General features: G+C 46.0%; 3 protein-coding genes, 1 long non-coding RNA gene and 3 other non-coding genes across 8 annotated transcripts; 1 reads left to right on the forward strand and 6 right to left on the reverse strand.

Moving 5' to 3' along the window:
- Nucleotides 1–134: 134 nt before the first annotated feature.
- On the reverse strand, nt 135–4,863 carry ttll1 (tubulin tyrosine ligase-like family, member 1). Of its 2 annotated transcripts, none has more exons than XM_019882946.1 (10): nt 4,007–4,863; nt 3,810–3,957; nt 3,279–3,487; nt 3,027–3,207; nt 2,492–2,629; nt 2,301–2,409; nt 2,081–2,224; nt 1,907–1,993; nt 853–1,016; nt 135–417 (listed from the first exon to the last, which is right to left on the reverse strand). In XM_019882946.1, the coding sequence occupies exons 2-10, from the start codon at nt 3,920–3,922 to the stop codon at nt 297–299; spliced, it is 1,266 nt and encodes a 421-aa protein (XP_019738505.1). In that variant the 5' UTR covers nt 3,923–3,957; nt 4,007–4,863; the 3' UTR covers nt 135–296. The 2 variants fall into 2 exon arrangements, with proteins under 2 accessions (XP_019738505.1, XP_019738504.1); XM_019882945.1 differs by having other exon boundaries at nt 3,810–3,933; nt 4,007–4,861.
- On the reverse strand, nt 635–721 carry trnay-gua (transfer RNA tyrosine (anticodon GUA)). Its single transcript is given in 2 exon segments — nt 635–670; nt 685–721. It is a non-coding gene; the product is annotated as a tRNA-Tyr (tRNA).
- On the reverse strand, nt 1,459–1,545 carry trnay-gua (transfer RNA tyrosine (anticodon GUA)). Its single transcript is given in 2 exon segments — nt 1,459–1,494; nt 1,509–1,545. It is a non-coding gene; the product is annotated as a tRNA-Tyr (tRNA).
- Nucleotides 2,690–2,776, forward strand: trnay-gua (transfer RNA tyrosine (anticodon GUA)). The gene is given in 2 exon segments: nt 2,690–2,726; nt 2,741–2,776. It is a non-coding gene; the product is annotated as a tRNA-Tyr (tRNA).
- A 620-nt stretch (nt 4,864–5,483) lies between the features above and the next one.
- LOC109523724 (uncharacterized) lies at nt 5,484–7,072 on the reverse strand. The gene is made up of 2 exons (XR_002169827.1): nt 6,527–7,072; nt 5,484–5,598 (listed from the first exon to the last, which is right to left on the reverse strand). It is a non-coding gene; the product is annotated as an uncharacterized LOC109523724 (long non-coding RNA).
- A 1,029-nt stretch (nt 7,073–8,101) lies between these two features.
- Nucleotides 8,102–9,904, reverse strand: mcat (malonyl CoA:ACP acyltransferase (mitochondrial)). Its single transcript, XM_019883086.1, has 4 exons — nt 9,343–9,904; nt 9,038–9,125; nt 8,622–8,977; nt 8,102–8,526 (listed from the first exon to the last, which is right to left on the reverse strand). Exons 1-4 carry the CDS (start codon nt 9,733–9,735, stop codon nt 8,251–8,253), a joined length of 1,113 nt encoding a protein of 370 aa, XP_019738645.1. The 5' UTR covers nt 9,736–9,904; the 3' UTR covers nt 8,102–8,250.
- A 442-nt stretch (nt 9,905–10,346) lies between these two features.
- def6c (DEF6 guanine nucleotide exchange factor c) lies at nt 10,347–15,198 on the reverse strand. The gene is made up of 12 exons (XM_019883088.1): nt 14,759–15,198; nt 13,377–13,517; nt 13,123–13,308; nt 12,652–12,882; nt 12,432–12,578; nt 12,244–12,352; nt 11,954–12,168; nt 11,616–11,723; nt 11,354–11,520; nt 11,033–11,255; nt 10,872–10,962; nt 10,347–10,759 (listed from the first exon to the last, which is right to left on the reverse strand). Exons 1-12 carry the CDS (start codon nt 14,852–14,854, stop codon nt 10,548–10,550), a joined length of 1,926 nt encoding a protein of 641 aa, XP_019738647.1. The 5' UTR covers nt 14,855–15,198; the 3' UTR covers nt 10,347–10,547.
- Between the last annotated feature and the right edge of the window lie 1,575 nt (nt 15,199–16,773).

Here is a 16,773-nt window from a genome sequence, read left to right on the forward strand (position 1 = left end):
ACGATCTAAATACACTAGCTATTGAGTAATTAAGCAAATAACCGCACCCAACTGACTAAACAAGCCTTTGTTTTCTAAATATCGTCAAAACAATGGAATATCTCATCTTTTTGTAAATCACTCAGGACGCAAAGGCATGTTGAATAATTTTATAAAGCAGATGCATTCTCCGTGGGCAAACAAAATCACATTCCACAAGATAGTAGTCGGCAAATGAGGCACAATCCAACTTAAAAACAAATAAAAAATGCATTTCTTTTCAGTCCAAGGATGAGCAATGATGTTAAAAAAGTCCATCACTTCCAGGTAGCCGCGGCGGTGCGGATGGCGCCGCTACCCTTGGTGCCCTTTGACCCAAGCGACTGACCCGAGCGGGTCCGCAAGTCGGCGTCGCTCTGTGCTTGCTCTTCGTCGTACCTACACACAGGACATTGTTGAAAGAGTGACCTTCGATAACTCAGTTGTAGAAGACTATAGTGATGATAACAAGTATCCTTAGGTCGGCGCTTCAAATCTGGCTCAAAGAAATCATTTTGATTCAAACCATGAACTTTTTTGATGGCCACGTTCAATGGTATGAAGCGTAACGGTGCAAAAGGTTGAGTAGACTTGATACATTTAAATAAAAAAAAACTCCTTCGAGCCGGATTTGAACCAGCGACCTAAGGATTCCTGTTAGTGCCTCTACAGTCCTCCGCTCTACCAACTGAGCTATCGAAGGCTGCACGAAGAGGCTCACAATTCAGTTTAAAGTCATATCAGTCTATACAGGTCGTTTGCGCCCTCTGGTGGCAACGGGGCCGACCTCAACTCTGGTGACAACTGCAGCAACGAGTGATTTCGAGGACTCACAGAAGTTCATAGTTCCCCAGGGCGTCTCTCGGCGGACTTCGGTTCCAGCGGCTGTCCGGCATCTCGCCATTGGGCGTGACAATGTTCAGGGTGTCGTTGATGAGGTTGTACTTGAGGATGCGGTCATTGGCCGTGCTGGATGTCAGTGAGGGCGATGCGTTGACCTGTAGAAATATTTGCGTTTGCATATCTCAAGTGTACGAGAGTACACAAACACCAGTTCACCTCGAGTGGTTTGGTGCCTTTGTGCCTTTGAGTGCACTAAAAGCGGTTTCCACCATGAGCACATATGTGTTCACTGTATGTGTTCAAACAAAGCTCTCCCTTTGGGGCATTTAAAAGAATGTCATGTGACTGTACAAGCATCGCTGGCCTCTGCACTGTATGCTTTGTAAAAACAAAGTATTATTGTAGCTTTGGTGATAAAATCTGTATTAAAGATGGTGCTTTTTTTGCAGCATGTTCGATGTTTTTCTGATTGTTTTTTTTCAGTTTTTGTCAACTGTTTATGAAGAAATGCCATTTTTATTAATGGTCTTTATTTATACACGGTAATTGGACATGGAAAGATGATTGTGAATATTTAAAAAACAAATAATAAAAGTTTCCTTCGAGCCGGATTTGAACCAGCGACCTAAGGATTTCAGGGAGAGCCACTACAGTCCTCCGCTCTACCAACTGAGCTATCGAAGGTGATGACTTTCGGCGCGCACTTTAAGGTTCAAATATACAACTATACTCGTCAAAACTAACGACAAGCTGTCAAATTGCCAGGAAAATGACAGATATTGTCTAAGTGAAGCTAATTGTGGCAAAAGCGCCCGTAAAAATAGCTGCGCTCCGCTCCGCGGAGCTTGCTAATTCATTAGCATCAGTCCTCACAAACGAGGCGGATTTAAAGGGGAAGTGTCAGCATGGTCCCATTTTCTTTCATTTTTATTTTTGTTTTTCATGGTTAACGATTTGGACGGTATTTTTCATTGGTTGTATTCCTCCCTGCGAAAATGAAAAAAAAAAAGTTAATTTTTTTTTTTTTTTTGCTTGAATGTCCCACCTCAATGAGCCAAGGCTTGAGCTTGTCATCGATGATGATGTCATACCCGTAACACTCAAAACAATGCTTGTCATTGTTCATCACAGGCTGGAAAAGATAATTGTGTGCAAAACATATGAATGTGAAGACTTAGTTTCAAAAAAACACGTTCCGCTTTAAGACACACACACTCACAGCCACAGCCTTTAAGGACTGCACCACAATCCAGTGGATCTGGTCAAAGAGGCGGCTGGTCACCTCCTCTCCTCTTGTGCTCTCCAGGTACAGACGCAGGTTACCCACAGTCCACTTGCCGCCGTGGACGTGGTTGTAGTCGTCCTGGGTGAATGGACAACATCGGAATGACACAATGACTAATTATGTCAAATTGTGTCCAATATATCCCAAGCCTTACGCCATGTTTCTGGATGGCCACGTTGGTGAGATGCACAAACATGTTATCCAGCTCGCTTGTACTCGGCGTGTACTTCACCGTGCAGAACCTACAGAAACCGAGCTTGTACCTGACAATAAACAGGACAAAAAGGAGTCATAAAAAAAAGAGCATTCTTGTAAATAATGTGAATAGGGCGGATGGAGTCTTACATGTAGCATTTGAGTGGCCGATACGTGGTGACCAGCACGTACAGACGCAGGTCAAACTTTTTCCCACCGATCAGAAGGGGATTGTCGATGTATAAGGAGATGACGTAGGCCTCCTTGCCACTAGAGGCTGCCATGAACCTGCATCAAAAGGAATTTAGAATTTTGTAAAATATTAAACCAGATGCTCCAAGTCAATACCCTTCGATAGCTCAGTTGGTAGAGCGGAGGACTGTAGTGGCTGATACTGAAATCCTTAGGTCGCTGGTTCAAATCCGGCTCGAAGGAATAATTTTTGAACACAAATAGATGCCTCTTTTGCTAGCAAGAAAAAAAATGCTCTCTCGTCATTGTAATGAATTCACATACAACCTTAAAACTGACATTGAAGAGTCAACTGTGAGCCCCTTTGCACTGATTTGCTCACCAAAACAACAGTACCTGCCAAACCATTTAAAAAAAACAATCTCCTGTTTACATTTGGTCACTCTGCGATGTTGTGTTTGAACTGACTAGCTAGTCGTTCTTTGTAACGTACGTGGAGGTGCGACTGTCCCGCGACCACTTTTTGATCTGGGACAGTTTGTTGATGAGGAATATGCCTTTGCCCTGCGCCTTCCCGCACGGCTTCATGATCCACGTACTGGACGGATTCTTGCGGAACTCCTCCACAAAGAGATTATAATCCGCCGGGAGCATGAATGTCACTGGGACAAAATCTAAAGGAAAAAAAGGAGTAAATAACAGCTTCTGAATGATGTTGGACGCTTCCTGCGCACGCTTGTTTTACCGAGATGGATGTATTTCCCGTTGTCATCCTTCTCGGCCAGCATGCTGCTTTCCTTTTCCAGCTCCTTGCGGTAGCGCTTGATGTTTTTGATCATCAGGTCCTTCCTTGTCAGCTCGTAGTGGTTGGGAAAGTGGTTGACCATCTGCTCGTCGGTCAGACGGTAGCCCGTGTCCACGCTAAACACATTGCGGATGGTCTGGATACTCATCCTGTCATGTTAGAAACATGTTGCAAAACAAGGTTCAATATTAATGAGAGCTGATGCAATGGTTGAAACATATGCATTTAACAAAGATAAATGTGTATCTGGGATTATTTGCATTTTATTGGATATTATATGCGTTGTCTTTATTACTTGTATTATAGCTAACATCATGTTCTTTGTTTAATGTTGCAAACTACAGTAGTTGTAACCACAGCACCTCTGCTGGTGGCAGCCCCATTCATGCAGCTAAATTAGTTTTTTTTAAACACCGTACTGTTCAAGCTGAAGCACAATAATAAATGATTAGAATTATTATTGTGAGTTACCAGTAAAAATTCCAGTCGTCATTTTCCGTCACTTGAATCCAGTCCCTCTTCTCAAAGTTGTTAATGAGCACTGACTTTTCAATATCTGTCACCCACTTCACCTTTCCGGCCATGTTCCCTCCCACTGAAAGAACAGGTGAGGAAACAGCTAAAAATGACAAAATAAATAATTCATGCGATACTCAAGCTTGTCTCACCAGTCGATCAACGTGAGCAAAGAGCCAGGCATCAGTGGTGCTCTCTCTGACTTGCAGGATGCTGCATCCTCCTTCCGGGACACCACCCTCGCTCCTGCACGTCCCTGGTGCAGCCTCACCGTTCTGACATCGGCTCAGGTCTCGGTCACTCGGAAGCTCCAGTTATAGAAAGAAAAGCGACTCCATAATGATCGCAAGTTAGCGCCTGAAGGAGCTATTTATTGATCCGAGTGACGCTATCGGAGGGAGTGACGACATGAATTGCTCTTCATAATAAAAGCTAGGTGGAACATTTTTTTTTAATATGGTCGGAATATTTCTGTTAGCTGAATCCAAGCGGCTTTAAGAGAAGCGAGCGTGGCCTTAGGGTAGGATGTTTTTACCAGGATAACCTAGCAACCAAGGTCCAATGACAAACATTACTTCAGTCCATCTGCTGGCGGAAGTATAAACCTCTACTTCAAACGAAAAACTCTCCAAAAATAATGCACAAACACCTGTAAAGATCATTTCCAAATTAAAATGTAAATCAAACGCATTTTGAGGATGTAAATACCGTTATTTTTATTTTTCCGTGAAAATTAGAAAGAGAAAGTAGTGGGACTTCCGGTCATTCTAATTTACAAGAAGATGGAATTTTTTTTTTTACATTTAAATTATATTATTATTCGAAATTATAATATTAATTGTATTCACCCCACAGTAATGCGTCCTGTTACTTATTTTTTATTAAATAAGCGTCGAAATTATGTGACAATAGTGGGCTTCCGGGTTGCCGGAAGACAATCTACCTAGCAACAGAATGCTTCCGCAAAGGGACAAAAAAATAGAAATAAATCGTTTTGAAAGTCAAACTATTAGGTAGTAAAATACTAAAATTACTAAAAAAATGTTGTTGCCTGTTTTCATTTATTTTACTGAATAAATACTGGATTGAAAATACAATGGTGCCGTGACATTGCAACGAAACACTACCTCTGAACCTCCGCTAGAGGGTAGTGTTTTACGGGGGGGGGGAGTGGGTTCAACACCCCCAAAAGCATCACAATGTTTGAGCCTCGCTGTAAAATGCCACTTAAAGACATAATAAAAACAATTCTAAAATGATATATTGTTTTAAGATGAAATTTGTGGTGCGTAAAATTGTGCCTTTGTACATTCATTTTAATGTGCATTTTAAGATGAAATGCAATAAAATATTGTACAACGAAACATGTGATTACCTGTACTGCGCTTCAAAAACAAGTCGTATATTTCCCTCCTTCCTCATGAGCCGGTAAAGGCGTGGCCAAGCGAGGTCTGTGGCAGTTACCAGACAGCAACGAGATTAAAGGACGCTGCTGTAGGTTCACGGAAAAGAATACATGCAAAAACATTGTGTTTGATACACATTTCTAATAATAATGTTGTTGTGTTTCTTACAGGGCGGCGTCCATTTAATTCTACTGACAAGGTATGCTTACTTTTTTTTCTTTTCATGCTTGGGCACGTGTGCTCACTTTTGATTTCCAAAAAGGGCAAATTTAGTATAAAATTAAAGTATTATCCATAAGGCGCGTAATGTGAAAAGTGTGTATGATCTTGAAGATGACCTTTGCACATGGACAATGACTTCATACATTTAAATTATATTATTATTCGAAATTATAATATTAATTGTATTCACCCCACAGTAATGCGTCCTGTTACTTATTTTTTATTAAATAAGCGTCGAAATTATGTGACAATAGTGGGCTTCCGGGTTGCCGGAAGACAATCTACCTAGCAACAGAATGCTTCCGCAAAGGGACAAAAAAATAGAAATAAATCGTTTTGAAAGTCAAACTATTAGGTAGTAACATACTAACATTACTACAAAAAATGATGTTGCCTGTTTTCATTTACTTTACTGAATAAATATTGAAAATACAATGGTGCCGTGACATCTCAACTAAAACACTACCTCTGAACCTCCACTAGAGGGTAGTGTTTCCCAGTGGGGGGGGGGGTTTCAACACCCCCCCCCCAAAAGCAAAAATTGAATATTGTTTTAAGTTTAAATTTGTGGTGCATAAAATTGTGCCTTTGTACCTTCATTTTATTGCTGGGGCCGCTTATTGTGCATTTTAAACTGAAATGCAATAAAATATTGTAAAATGAAATGTGTGATTACCTGTACTGTGCTTCAAAAACAAGTCATATATTTCCCTCCTTCCTCATGAGCCGGTAAAGGCGTGGCCAAGCGAGGTCTGTGGCAGTTACCAGACAGCAACGAGATTAAGGACGCTGCTGTAGGTTCACGGAAAAGAATACATGCAAAAACATTGTGTTTGATACACATTTCTAATAATAATGTTGTTGTGTTTCTTACAGGGCGGCGTCCATTTAATTCTACTGACAAGGTATGCTTACTTTTTTTTCTTTTCATGCTTGGGCACGTGTGCTCACTTTTGATTTCCAAAAAGGGCAAATTTAGTATAAAATTAAAGTATTATCCATAAGGCGCGTAATGTGAAAAGTGTGTATGATCTTGAAGATGACCTTTGCACATGGACAATGACTTCATCTCTTTGTTGTGACAATAGGCGCTGTTCAACTCATTTACATGCCGTAGTTTTTTTCCTTCTGACACCAGATGACTTTCTGAGTTATAAAAGCAGTGATATGAGTAAAAATAACCTATTTTGATGGTTAAAAATAACATATTTGGATGGTTTGTACAGCACGGCATAAGCAGCAGTTGAGTTATGGAAATGGGAAAATTTGCATCAACAGACAGGAAGTGCTTGGAGAGCAGGTGCATGTATGGCACATTACCGCTATTACTCTTTTTAAAACGTCCTCCCCCAAATATTTATTGATCAAACCTTAAAAATCAGACAGCGTTAAGTGGTACGGAGGCACGTACGTGACCTGCAATTGTTGCGCCAACGCATGATGTCACCTTTCTCGACGAGCCTGTTTGGTCAGGACGGGGCGATAACAACGCCGCCGCCAGCCTTGGTGTTGACACAGCCTGTTTGAGAACGTTACGCACACACTCGCACGCACGCACACACACGACGAGACTCCGCATATTTGGTGTCTCTGCAGCGAACAACATGGTGGAGCAAATACGAGCGCCGAGACGCCCCGCCAACGCGGTCGTCGCCTCATCGAGCCCCCAGGCAGGACCTGGCGATGACATCACGGGCCATCTGTTAGATGGCACCTTCAGGTTTTTAAACACAACATGGATAGTGGGACAAAAGTCATTAAGTTAGCCTTTTTTTTTGGGGGGGGGGCTATTATTATTGCGCTATTATGATTCATTTTGACTAAACATGTTTCAGAAGCACTTTACAGTGGGACAAAAGTCATTCAGTTAACCTTTTTTTTTTGGGGGGGGGGGGCTATTATCATTGCGCTATTATTATTATTCATTTTGACTAAACATGTTTCAGAAGCACTTTAACCATCATTTTTCACCATCAGATTTCTTTCTGCACAATTGTGTTGTTGTACGGCAGGAGCGTGAGCCGGTCCGCGCGGTCGGTGGGCCGCCAGCTGGCCGCCATCGGGGACCAGCTGGACCGGAATCGAACCCAGAACCCACGGGTCCATCGAGAAGTGCGGCGTCCATTATGGGGCTTCAGGATTGAGAGCGGGGCATTCTGGGTAATCTCCAGTTCCAATTCATTGCTGTTGTGTTGTCTTGTGACATCTAAAAGTGTTTTGTTTTGTTTTTTCCAATCACTCCCAGGTGTCCAATTTTAAACCGGGAAGTTGCAGCGACCTCACCGGAGGAGCGCTTCTGACGGCGGCTCTTTTGCTTCTGGGTTGGCAGAACAGGCCTTAAGCAGGACTTTTGGCCACAAAATGTGGGACATTTGCGCTCCTTTTGGGTTTTTACCGTTTACTTTGCTTTATATTTGACACCAATGTGACAAAAGCACAAAAAAAGTTGTTTTTGCACTGTTTCTATCAGCTTTTACCTTCTATCTCTATCTTGACACATATTAGCATGTAGCATTTTTTAAAAAGTTTTGTTCAAAAGTATTGGGACGCTGGACTGTCTTTTCTAACAACATGAAGGGAGCTGGACTTTCTGTTTTTAACCAAATAAAATCACTTGACTGCAAATTCAACAGTCTCTTTATTAAAAAAATAAAAACAAGTCACTTTAGTTCAGTGATTCCAAAATGATACGGCGGGGTAATTTACCCAATTCCACGAAATTGGTCCAAAAGCGAACAATTCGTCTTAAATTCCCACCTTCTGCATCATCAGTGTTCGTCATCGTCGGCCGGGTCGACGTGCGCGTAGCCTTCAAAGGCCTTGCGGTTGCATCGCTGCAGCGTGGCGCCCAGCTGCCGGCCGGGCCCGACCTCGTAAACGCGCGGGAAGCGCTGGCCGCGCGCCCGCTCGAACATCTCGTGCAGCGTCTGCTCCCACTTGACGGGCGCCGTCAGCTGCTGCGTCAGCTGGCGCCGCACGTGGCCCTCGCTCATGTAGCGCTTGCCGTCCACGTTGGAGTACACGCTGATTTCGGGACGGCGCACCTGCACAAAATAAACGCAGAGCTTTAGCCTGAGCCAACCAAACAATATAAGTCTCACAACCTCATTGGAATAGGTAGCAGCAGTTGAGTCCTAACCTCCAACTGCCGCAGGACATCTTTGAGGGGCTCGACGGCACCGCTCATGAGCTCCGTGTGGAAGGCGCCGCTGACGGGCAGCATTTTGGTTCTGAGGAAGTGCAACCGCCTGGCGTTTTGCTGCAGGAAGTCGAGAGCCTGGCGGTGTCCGGCGATCACCCTGCCGTCAGGGAAGAGGTAGGTGGCCACGGCGCACACGGGCTCCTCCACGCCCAGACCGCGGCAGTGCTCCTTGGCCAGCAGGCAGGCGTGCTTGTACTGCGCCTGAGATTTGCCCGCCACCGACAGCATCCCGCTGGGCACCAGATCCGACGCCCGCTGCATGGCCTCGGCGCGCACCTTCACGGCGTACAGAGCTGAAGAAGAAAAAGCGGTTGGTTCGGATGCTGGTGACGAGGGCACCGAGGGTCATTTACCTTGGGCAAAGGTCATGGCGCCGGAGAAGACGAGCGCGGCAAACTCGCCCACGCTGAAGCCGGCGGCGGCGACGCACGTCTCGATAGCCTGTCAACGCAAACGTAATATTTGGCAGAAAAATAAACATACTGAGGGGCTAGCATTTGTCTTATGGCCACATATAAAACCAAAATAAACATGCACTTCAAGTTTGATTATTTTTGGAATGATTTTTTTTTAAATGTCATCACTATAACAATGCTCACTTTTCAGGCTATCGTTTTAATTCAGTTTGTAACATAAATCCGAAATCTTAAGTCTTTACTTTCGGGTTTTGGTGGTTGAGCTTCTCCACGGCCGCCAGTGAAGTGACGAACACCGCCGGCTGGCAGTGAACCGTCTTGCTCAGCTCCTCCTCGGGACCGTTCAGGCACAATGACAGCAGGTCGTAGCCGAGGATCTCCCGGGCCGCCTCGAACATCTCTCCGACGTTGGGGTACCGCAAAAGCCCACGACCCATGCCCACAAACTGGCTGCCCTGGCCGGGGAAAAGGAGCACGGAGCGGTCCCCGGGATCCTTCCAGGATCTCTGCTCAGCGGAGGTCTCCTCCAGGGAAAGAGGTGAGCCATTACCCGGCTGAATGGTGGAGAGCGTCCTGTGCTGGGGGAACCGCGGTCGGAGCTTGCGAACGGACGCTGCAACCAGTGACGCCAACATGAGTTATAATATAAGGGTGAAAAAGTGGAGAAAAAATAAACTGTCAACAAAATACGACATTTGGCGTGCCAGTAGCAGGACTTATTGGCTCGACAAGTAGTGCTACGGAGGCTGCCATGTTTGAATCTGTCACCTCCATGAGTTACATTGTTTACTTCCTGGTTTTACCGGTGTTCTCTTCCGGGTTTCTATTGTGTTTTTGTGTTGCCTTTGCTCCGACACCGCCATGCTGTGGAATGGCGTCGTTATTACATGCAAATCAACGACACGAAAAATGAAAAGCAGTAAAATAACGATTAAAAAAGCGCTAAAATTACGACAATAAAGTCGTGACTTGCATAGAAATACATAGATACTTTTTAGGGCATTAATGTGTCATCTTGAAGCAAGTTAAAATTAAATTGAAATGCCAATTTTATTCTCATAAGAAAATACTTTTTATTCTTGTAAAACTAGACTTCTTAGAAAGGATTCTTTTTTATTTTTCTCTAATGAAAGCACAACCATATTCTTCTATCAAGAATGATAGTTATTTTCTTTTTATAAATTCAGGGAGAGAAATAATCTGAGAAGAAATTATTGAGTAAAAACTCATTTACGAAATCGAAATATTTGGTTTATCATTATTTAATGTACTGAATGTTCTGTCATAAATCACTTGGCACCAAGAGGCCACATTGATGAACCATCAATTTTATTATACAAAAAAGAAAAAAAGAATGTAAATCTCTGTCCTCTTGGAATGTGTCCGTCATCACAGATCACGATGTCATGTCACTATAAATACCGGCCCACTGATCATTTCCACGTGGTCAGATTGTTCCGTTGGAAGTTTCCGTCGCGTCTTCCGAGTCATCCGACAGGTGTGCCGCTTCCATGCTTTCCTCCAGCGTATCCCGGTACTCAGCGGGCGCGTTGCTACTGCGAGTGCCTTGGATCTTGAACTTGGAGATGAACTCGTTGCTTGCAAGGGCACCTTCCTTCTTGGGACACAAATGTTTCGTGGGGCGACGTTCCAAACGGTCTACAAGAGACAGATAAGATCAGACGGTTACTTAGCTCATCTTTATTTTGTTTAACTCATAATAGTGGATGAGATTGTGTAAAAAAGAGCAAAGTATGTCGAGTGTGTGCACCTCCAGGGCCGATGGGCTTCATGAGGCGGTTCAGTTGGACGTTCCAGTGGCGGACATGTTGACTGGCGTTCCTCAGCTTCTCCTGTACTTCCTGGAATGCGGACCTCCGAGTGAGAATGGCCTTAGAGTACAAGAGTGTGACAGGACTGGGATATCCCCACCTCCAAGTGCTGGTGGCTCCTCTGCCGTGACGCCCGCAGATCCTGGAGCTCCAGGGAGGCCGACTGAAGGGCGTCGGGGGCACGGAGGTCGGCGTTGTGGTCGTGATTGTGATCCACGGCGGGGGCGTCGCCGTCCTCGTCGCTGCTGAGGCTGCGCAGGACCCGCTGCTGCTCCTGGAGGAGCTGGAACTGCTGTTTCTTCTCCTCCTCGGCCTCGAGCAGCCTGCGAGCGGAAGATACTTGTTGCTAGGCAGACTTGACCAAGGTGAAAAAGTGCATTTGTCAGTAAGGCCCACAAAACTGTGTGCGTGTGTTAGTGACCTCTCCAGCTCCTGCCTGGCTCTCTCCTCCTCCATCCGCGCCTGTATCTCCATGTTGAGAGCGGCCTCCATTTTGCGCTGCGTGACCTCCAGCTCTTGGATTCTCTGACGCTGCTGCTCGGCCTCCTTGGCCCGCTCCTGCATCTCCGCCCTCATGCTCGCCCTCATCTGGCACCACCACCCATCAAGTGTGCAATTTTTTTTCTCAAAAAGCAGAAATAACCCAACGAGTTAAAAAAAATAAAATAAAAAGTCAAACTGACCATCTGGGCCTCCTCCAGTTGTCTCTCCAGCTCCATCTGCACCTCCCTCTGCTTTCTCCTCTCCTGCTCCTCCACCTCCCGCCGCCGGGTTTCCAGTTCCCGTGCGTGCTGCGAGACACAAAACGTTTTGGTACATAACAACTGTCAATAAATCAGGAAAAATGTTGCTAATTGTTTTCAACAGCAAAAACAGATGCTGGCAAATGTCATTTTTTGAGGGAAGAAAAAAAAAAAAACACACCAAGATTAACATTCTGCTCCCATGGAGGATTTTGGGAAATGGATTTGATGGAGGCTGAATGTGGAGGTGTCCCCAATTCAATGTGCATAGCTCTGACCTGGATGATGTTCTCGATCTCCAGGTCCTGACGGTCCTTGTCGGTCCGCTCCGCCTCCAGCGTGCTGGAATCCTCCGATTGGCTGCTGCAGCTGCTGCGGGCACTGCAGCTGCGCTCCCGCTGGCTGAGCTCCCGCTGCACCCGCCTCTTGGCCTTCAGCTCGCGGTGCAGCGACGCCTTGCCCTCGCTCTGAAGACGCAGGGCCGTCTGCACGGCTGGACGCGCAAACCGCCACGTTGTGTTTTGATCCGGGGTCCCGACGGGAGGTTGTGACAGTGTGTTGTACCCACCTTGCGTCCACTCCACTTTCTGTCTCTGGTCCGAAGCGCTCATCTCGTAGGTTTTGTTGTGAGTTTTTACGCAGAACAGGCAACGCTTTCCCTCTCTGTCTGGAATGGGCTGCAACGAGGAGAAAAGAAATGATGCGAGCGCGGCGGACGACGCTCACGCGCAGGCACCTTCCGCCGCCGCGACTGACCTCGATGACGCAGGTCTTGTCCAGCTGGATCTCTCCCCGCTTGTCTTTCAGGTCCTCGCCCACGTAGTAGGCCATGGACGACGGCTTGAGCACGAACCAGCGCTCCGTCCAGTTCCGCCGCACGTGGCCCTTTTTCCACATGTAGCCCTGCCGCCGCCATAGCACGTTTTAATCTCAACTCCCCCCCACTCCCACTCCTCACGGCAGCCGGCTCACGAACCCGCTTCAGGACGTTGTGGTACATCTCCAGGAAGACCTCGTGCAAGGCCAGGCTGAAGGCCTCGGCGCTGGTGACGCGCAGCAGGCGTCCGGCGTCCATATGCTCCAGGAAGCTCCAGACGGACAGGCCGTCCTCGTGCAGCGCGGGGCTCCGGGAGAGCAGGTCCTCCAGGGGCTTGCCGTCCCACTCCTGACTCATGGCGCTGCAGATTTTCTTGAGCAGATACTCCACCTTGATCAATAATTATTTGTATTATTATCATCTGTGTGATAACAGAAGGATAAAATCAAAAAGGCAAATGCATAAAAAAGAAATCAAGACAAACATGGCATGGGTTATTTTTATCCTGGGTCACGGGAAAGCCACCCCCCCCAAAAAAAAAAAAATTCCAAGTAAATCACAGGAAGGAAGAGCCTCATTAAGTGCAAACTTGAAAACGTCCCGCCCAGCTTTTCCGTCCCCTCCGCTTACCTCCGGCGCGATCATGACCAGCGGGTAGCGGTCCTCGGAGAGCAGGTTGAACAGGCAGAAGAGCTTGAAGCAGTTCCTCTCGGAGAGCAGCGCCCCCTCTGGCAGCGGCCCCTTTCGATTCTTCTTCATGGTCATCGTCCAGCACAGGTCGTCGAACTTCTCCTTGTCGAACGTGCCCTCTTTCACCTGCAACACAAGGCACAAGCTCGAGTTGAACCCGATACCTTCGCACTGCGATGCCGACGGGGCTTTACCTTATCCAGGATGTATTTATTGAGGTAGGGCATGTAGCCGTGATTGGACACGGGCCCGTCATCGTCGTCCTGGAAGTGCTCCTCCAAGGCCACGGGGTCGTGCGGGATGTTGAGCACCGTGTACAGGTTGTGGGAAAGCACCTCCATGACAAAAAAAAATCAGACAGACAGCGGCGGCTGAAAAAAGGCTTCAAAATTGGCTTCCGATCATCAATTGATGAAACAAATAAGACGTTCTTTGATTTCATGGGAAAATAAAAAAAGTCTTCTAACAACAAAATCATACAGACAGCGGCGGCTGAAAAAGGCTTCAAAATTGGCTTCCGATCATCAATTGATGAAACAAATAAGACGTTCTTTGATTTCATGGGAAAATAAAAAAAGTCTTCTAACAACTAAAAATTTAATCAGCAAATATTTAACAGAATAAAGAAAGCACTACGGTCCAAAAAAAAATAAAATAAAATGTGAATAAAATGAAATCTGAAACAATATAATGTGTATTAAATATGGCAGCTGTGCATATAAATAAAAAAAAACTACAAAAAAGTACCAAAGTATAGAGAATAAAATGGTAAAACGTTAAGAATAAAAAAATAGCATACAAAAATCATATAGATTGGAATCAAAAGGGGAAAAAAATCTCCATAAAAGGGTGTGACTCGAAATGAAATTATAGGTCAACATACACATACACATTGTTGACCTCATTTTTTTTTTCTTGAACATGAGGCATAAACACACTCACACAAACACACACTCAAAGGAGCAGGCAGAGACTGCGACAAGTCAGGACAGCTTTCCACAAGTTCCCTGGATTCTTTTTACCTAGCCGAGCTTCCACTTTAGCAAAAAACAAACCCTGAGACACCCAAATGGTCATAAACCGTGACTATTCTTTTTTTTATTATTATTTTTAAACAAGTGCATAAAAGGCGGTGATGTCAAACAATTATAGGTCAACATACACATTGTTGACCTCATTTTTTTTTCTTGAACATGAGGCAAACATAAACACACTCACACAAACACACACACACTCAGAGGAGGAGGCAGAGACTGCGACAAGTCAGGACAGCTTTCCACAAGTTCCCTGGATTCTTTTTACCTAGCCGAGCTTCCACTTTAGCAAAAAACAAACCCTGAGACACCCAAATGGTCATAAACCGTGACTATTCTTTTTTTTATTATTATTTTTAAACAAGTGCATAAAAGGCGGTGATGTCAAACATTTGGACTTCAGATAACGCCGATCACTCCCCCTGGCGCAAGAAGAAAAAAAAAAAGCTTGAATAGAAAGCAAACGTCGACTTTGCTGCCCTTTGCCCTTCCACCGCCGCCCTCTTCGACAGCGGCCATCGAAATAAAGACTTGCCGCTTACCTTCAGCTGAGATTTGGACACTTTTCCGCACTTCTCCACATCCAGCGAGGTGAAGGCGTACCAGATGGACTTGAGCAGCTCCGATTTAAAGTCCATGTTTTGTTTTAAAATTTCCGCCCCCCTCCCCTCCTGGCCGGCGCGCGCAGCTCAGCTCGCTCGCATGTCCCGCAGCTGCGGCGGCGCTGGGGGGGCGGCCGATGTGGGACAAGCGCTGTTGCTCACGCGGATTGCGGTGCAAAGTGCAAAGCGGGGAAAAACATGTCTGCCGATGTGGAGCGGAGCCGCGGCATCCGCAGCAAAGCGCGATTTTCCTCAAGCTGAAACAAACGGGGCGGCTGTCTGCCTTTTTTCCACATTCCAAAGCATACGAGTCGAAAGGTGGAACCGCTTTCTGGCTTGGCTTGCCGAAATTCCTTGCGGCCTAAACCACAAAGCAAATAAGAGGATTCAGAGGACACGCCCATATTTGGTGATGTCCCCAATTACATTTTTTTCCGGGAAGGGACTGGGGGGGGGGGGAAAGTGGTGCGGGGGGGGGGGGGGGTTGTTCCTTACTTCCTCCATGCTGCTTTATCTTGGTATTTGACACTAATGCATGGTGCATGTACTACTACTGCGGACTTTTCCCCCACCAAACTTCCCAGACGTCAGGTGCAGAGCAGCCGTCCCCCCCCCCCCGGGAGGCCTCGAGTTACTTTCCTGTGTGCGCGTGAGAGGGTCAACAATCGGGTTAAACAAGGCCAGCGCAGTGATGCGCAAGCCTCGCTCGCCAGACCATAATGTAGGCTAATCAATAGCTCCTGAAAACAAAGCGCGGATGCAGACGTTTATAGTCGTCGACTTGCGGCACTAATGATGATTTGCGGTTGTGTTCCCACCACAAGGGCGCACGTCGTCATCGTCATCATCATCATCATCATCATCATCATCGCTGCGTGGCGTTTGCAATTATGTGCGGCGACAAGGGTCGGCGCAGAATTTAATGGCCGTTGAGAGGAAGTTGCGGATCTTCACCTTCACGGTTCGATCGATATCGCAATCTCCGACCAAAGGGAATAGTCCTGTATTGACGTGAATTGTGGACACATAGGACATTCGTCCGTGCTTTATTTTTGTGGAGATACACAATAGAAAAAAAAAAAAACTGTACAGACAGAAAGACATCTGGAGTTTAAACAATGAAGTCCAAAGCTTTGGAAGCCAAGGCAGCAGAGTCGATATCGAATTCCAACAACAATGGGAACCAATCTTTTCAGACGACACTTAAGACAGGCTCGTGACATTTTCACATCGTATCGCGAGCACCTTTAGCTGTTAGTCACTGCATGGAAAAAAATCTCACCTGAACAGCATGCAAATCATTTTTTCCTTCTCATGTAAAGTACAGTAATCTTCAAGGTCAGGGCTCCATAAACTGCGAATAGTGTAATTGACAACCCCCACAAATTGCAGGTAATTTGATCTCTTCAGGTGCTGACTCTCCATCACAACCCAGGTTAAACTTAGCTCAGGCCTGACATACCGAAATTGTTTCTCAGCCGAGCTGTATCTCTTAAACGCTTCAACTGCACAAACGTCCTTTTTGGGCAGGGCTGTGGCGCCATCTTTTTCACTAATGTCAAACTCCACGCACATGCTTTCAACGACACCACAACACTCGAATCGTAAACAATGAGGAATTTGATCTCTTCAGGTGCTGACTCTCCATCACAACCCAGGTTAAACTTAGCTCAGGCCTGACATACCGAAATTGTTTCTCAGCCGAGCTGTATCTCTTAAACGCTTCAACTGCACAAACGTCCTTTTTGGGCAGGGCTGTGGCGCCATCTTTTTCACTAATGTCAAACTCCACGCACATGCTTTCAACGACACCACAACACTCGAATCGTAAACAATGAGTTTTTTTTTTTTCCCGATCAATTCGCCACCACGCGTTGCCTCGGCGCCAGCCGGCTGGCCAAAATGCACGCCAGAGCGATGCCGCCGGCTTGGGTGAAGGCCAAGCGCAGCACGGC

Source organism: Hippocampus comes, unplaced genomic scaffold (genome assembly GCF_001891065.2).
Source record: "Hippocampus comes isolate QL1 unplaced genomic scaffold, H_comes_QL1_v1.1 scaffold53, whole genome shotgun sequence".
NCBI lineage: Eukaryota > Metazoa > Chordata > Actinopteri > Syngnathiformes > Syngnathidae > Hippocampus > Hippocampus comes.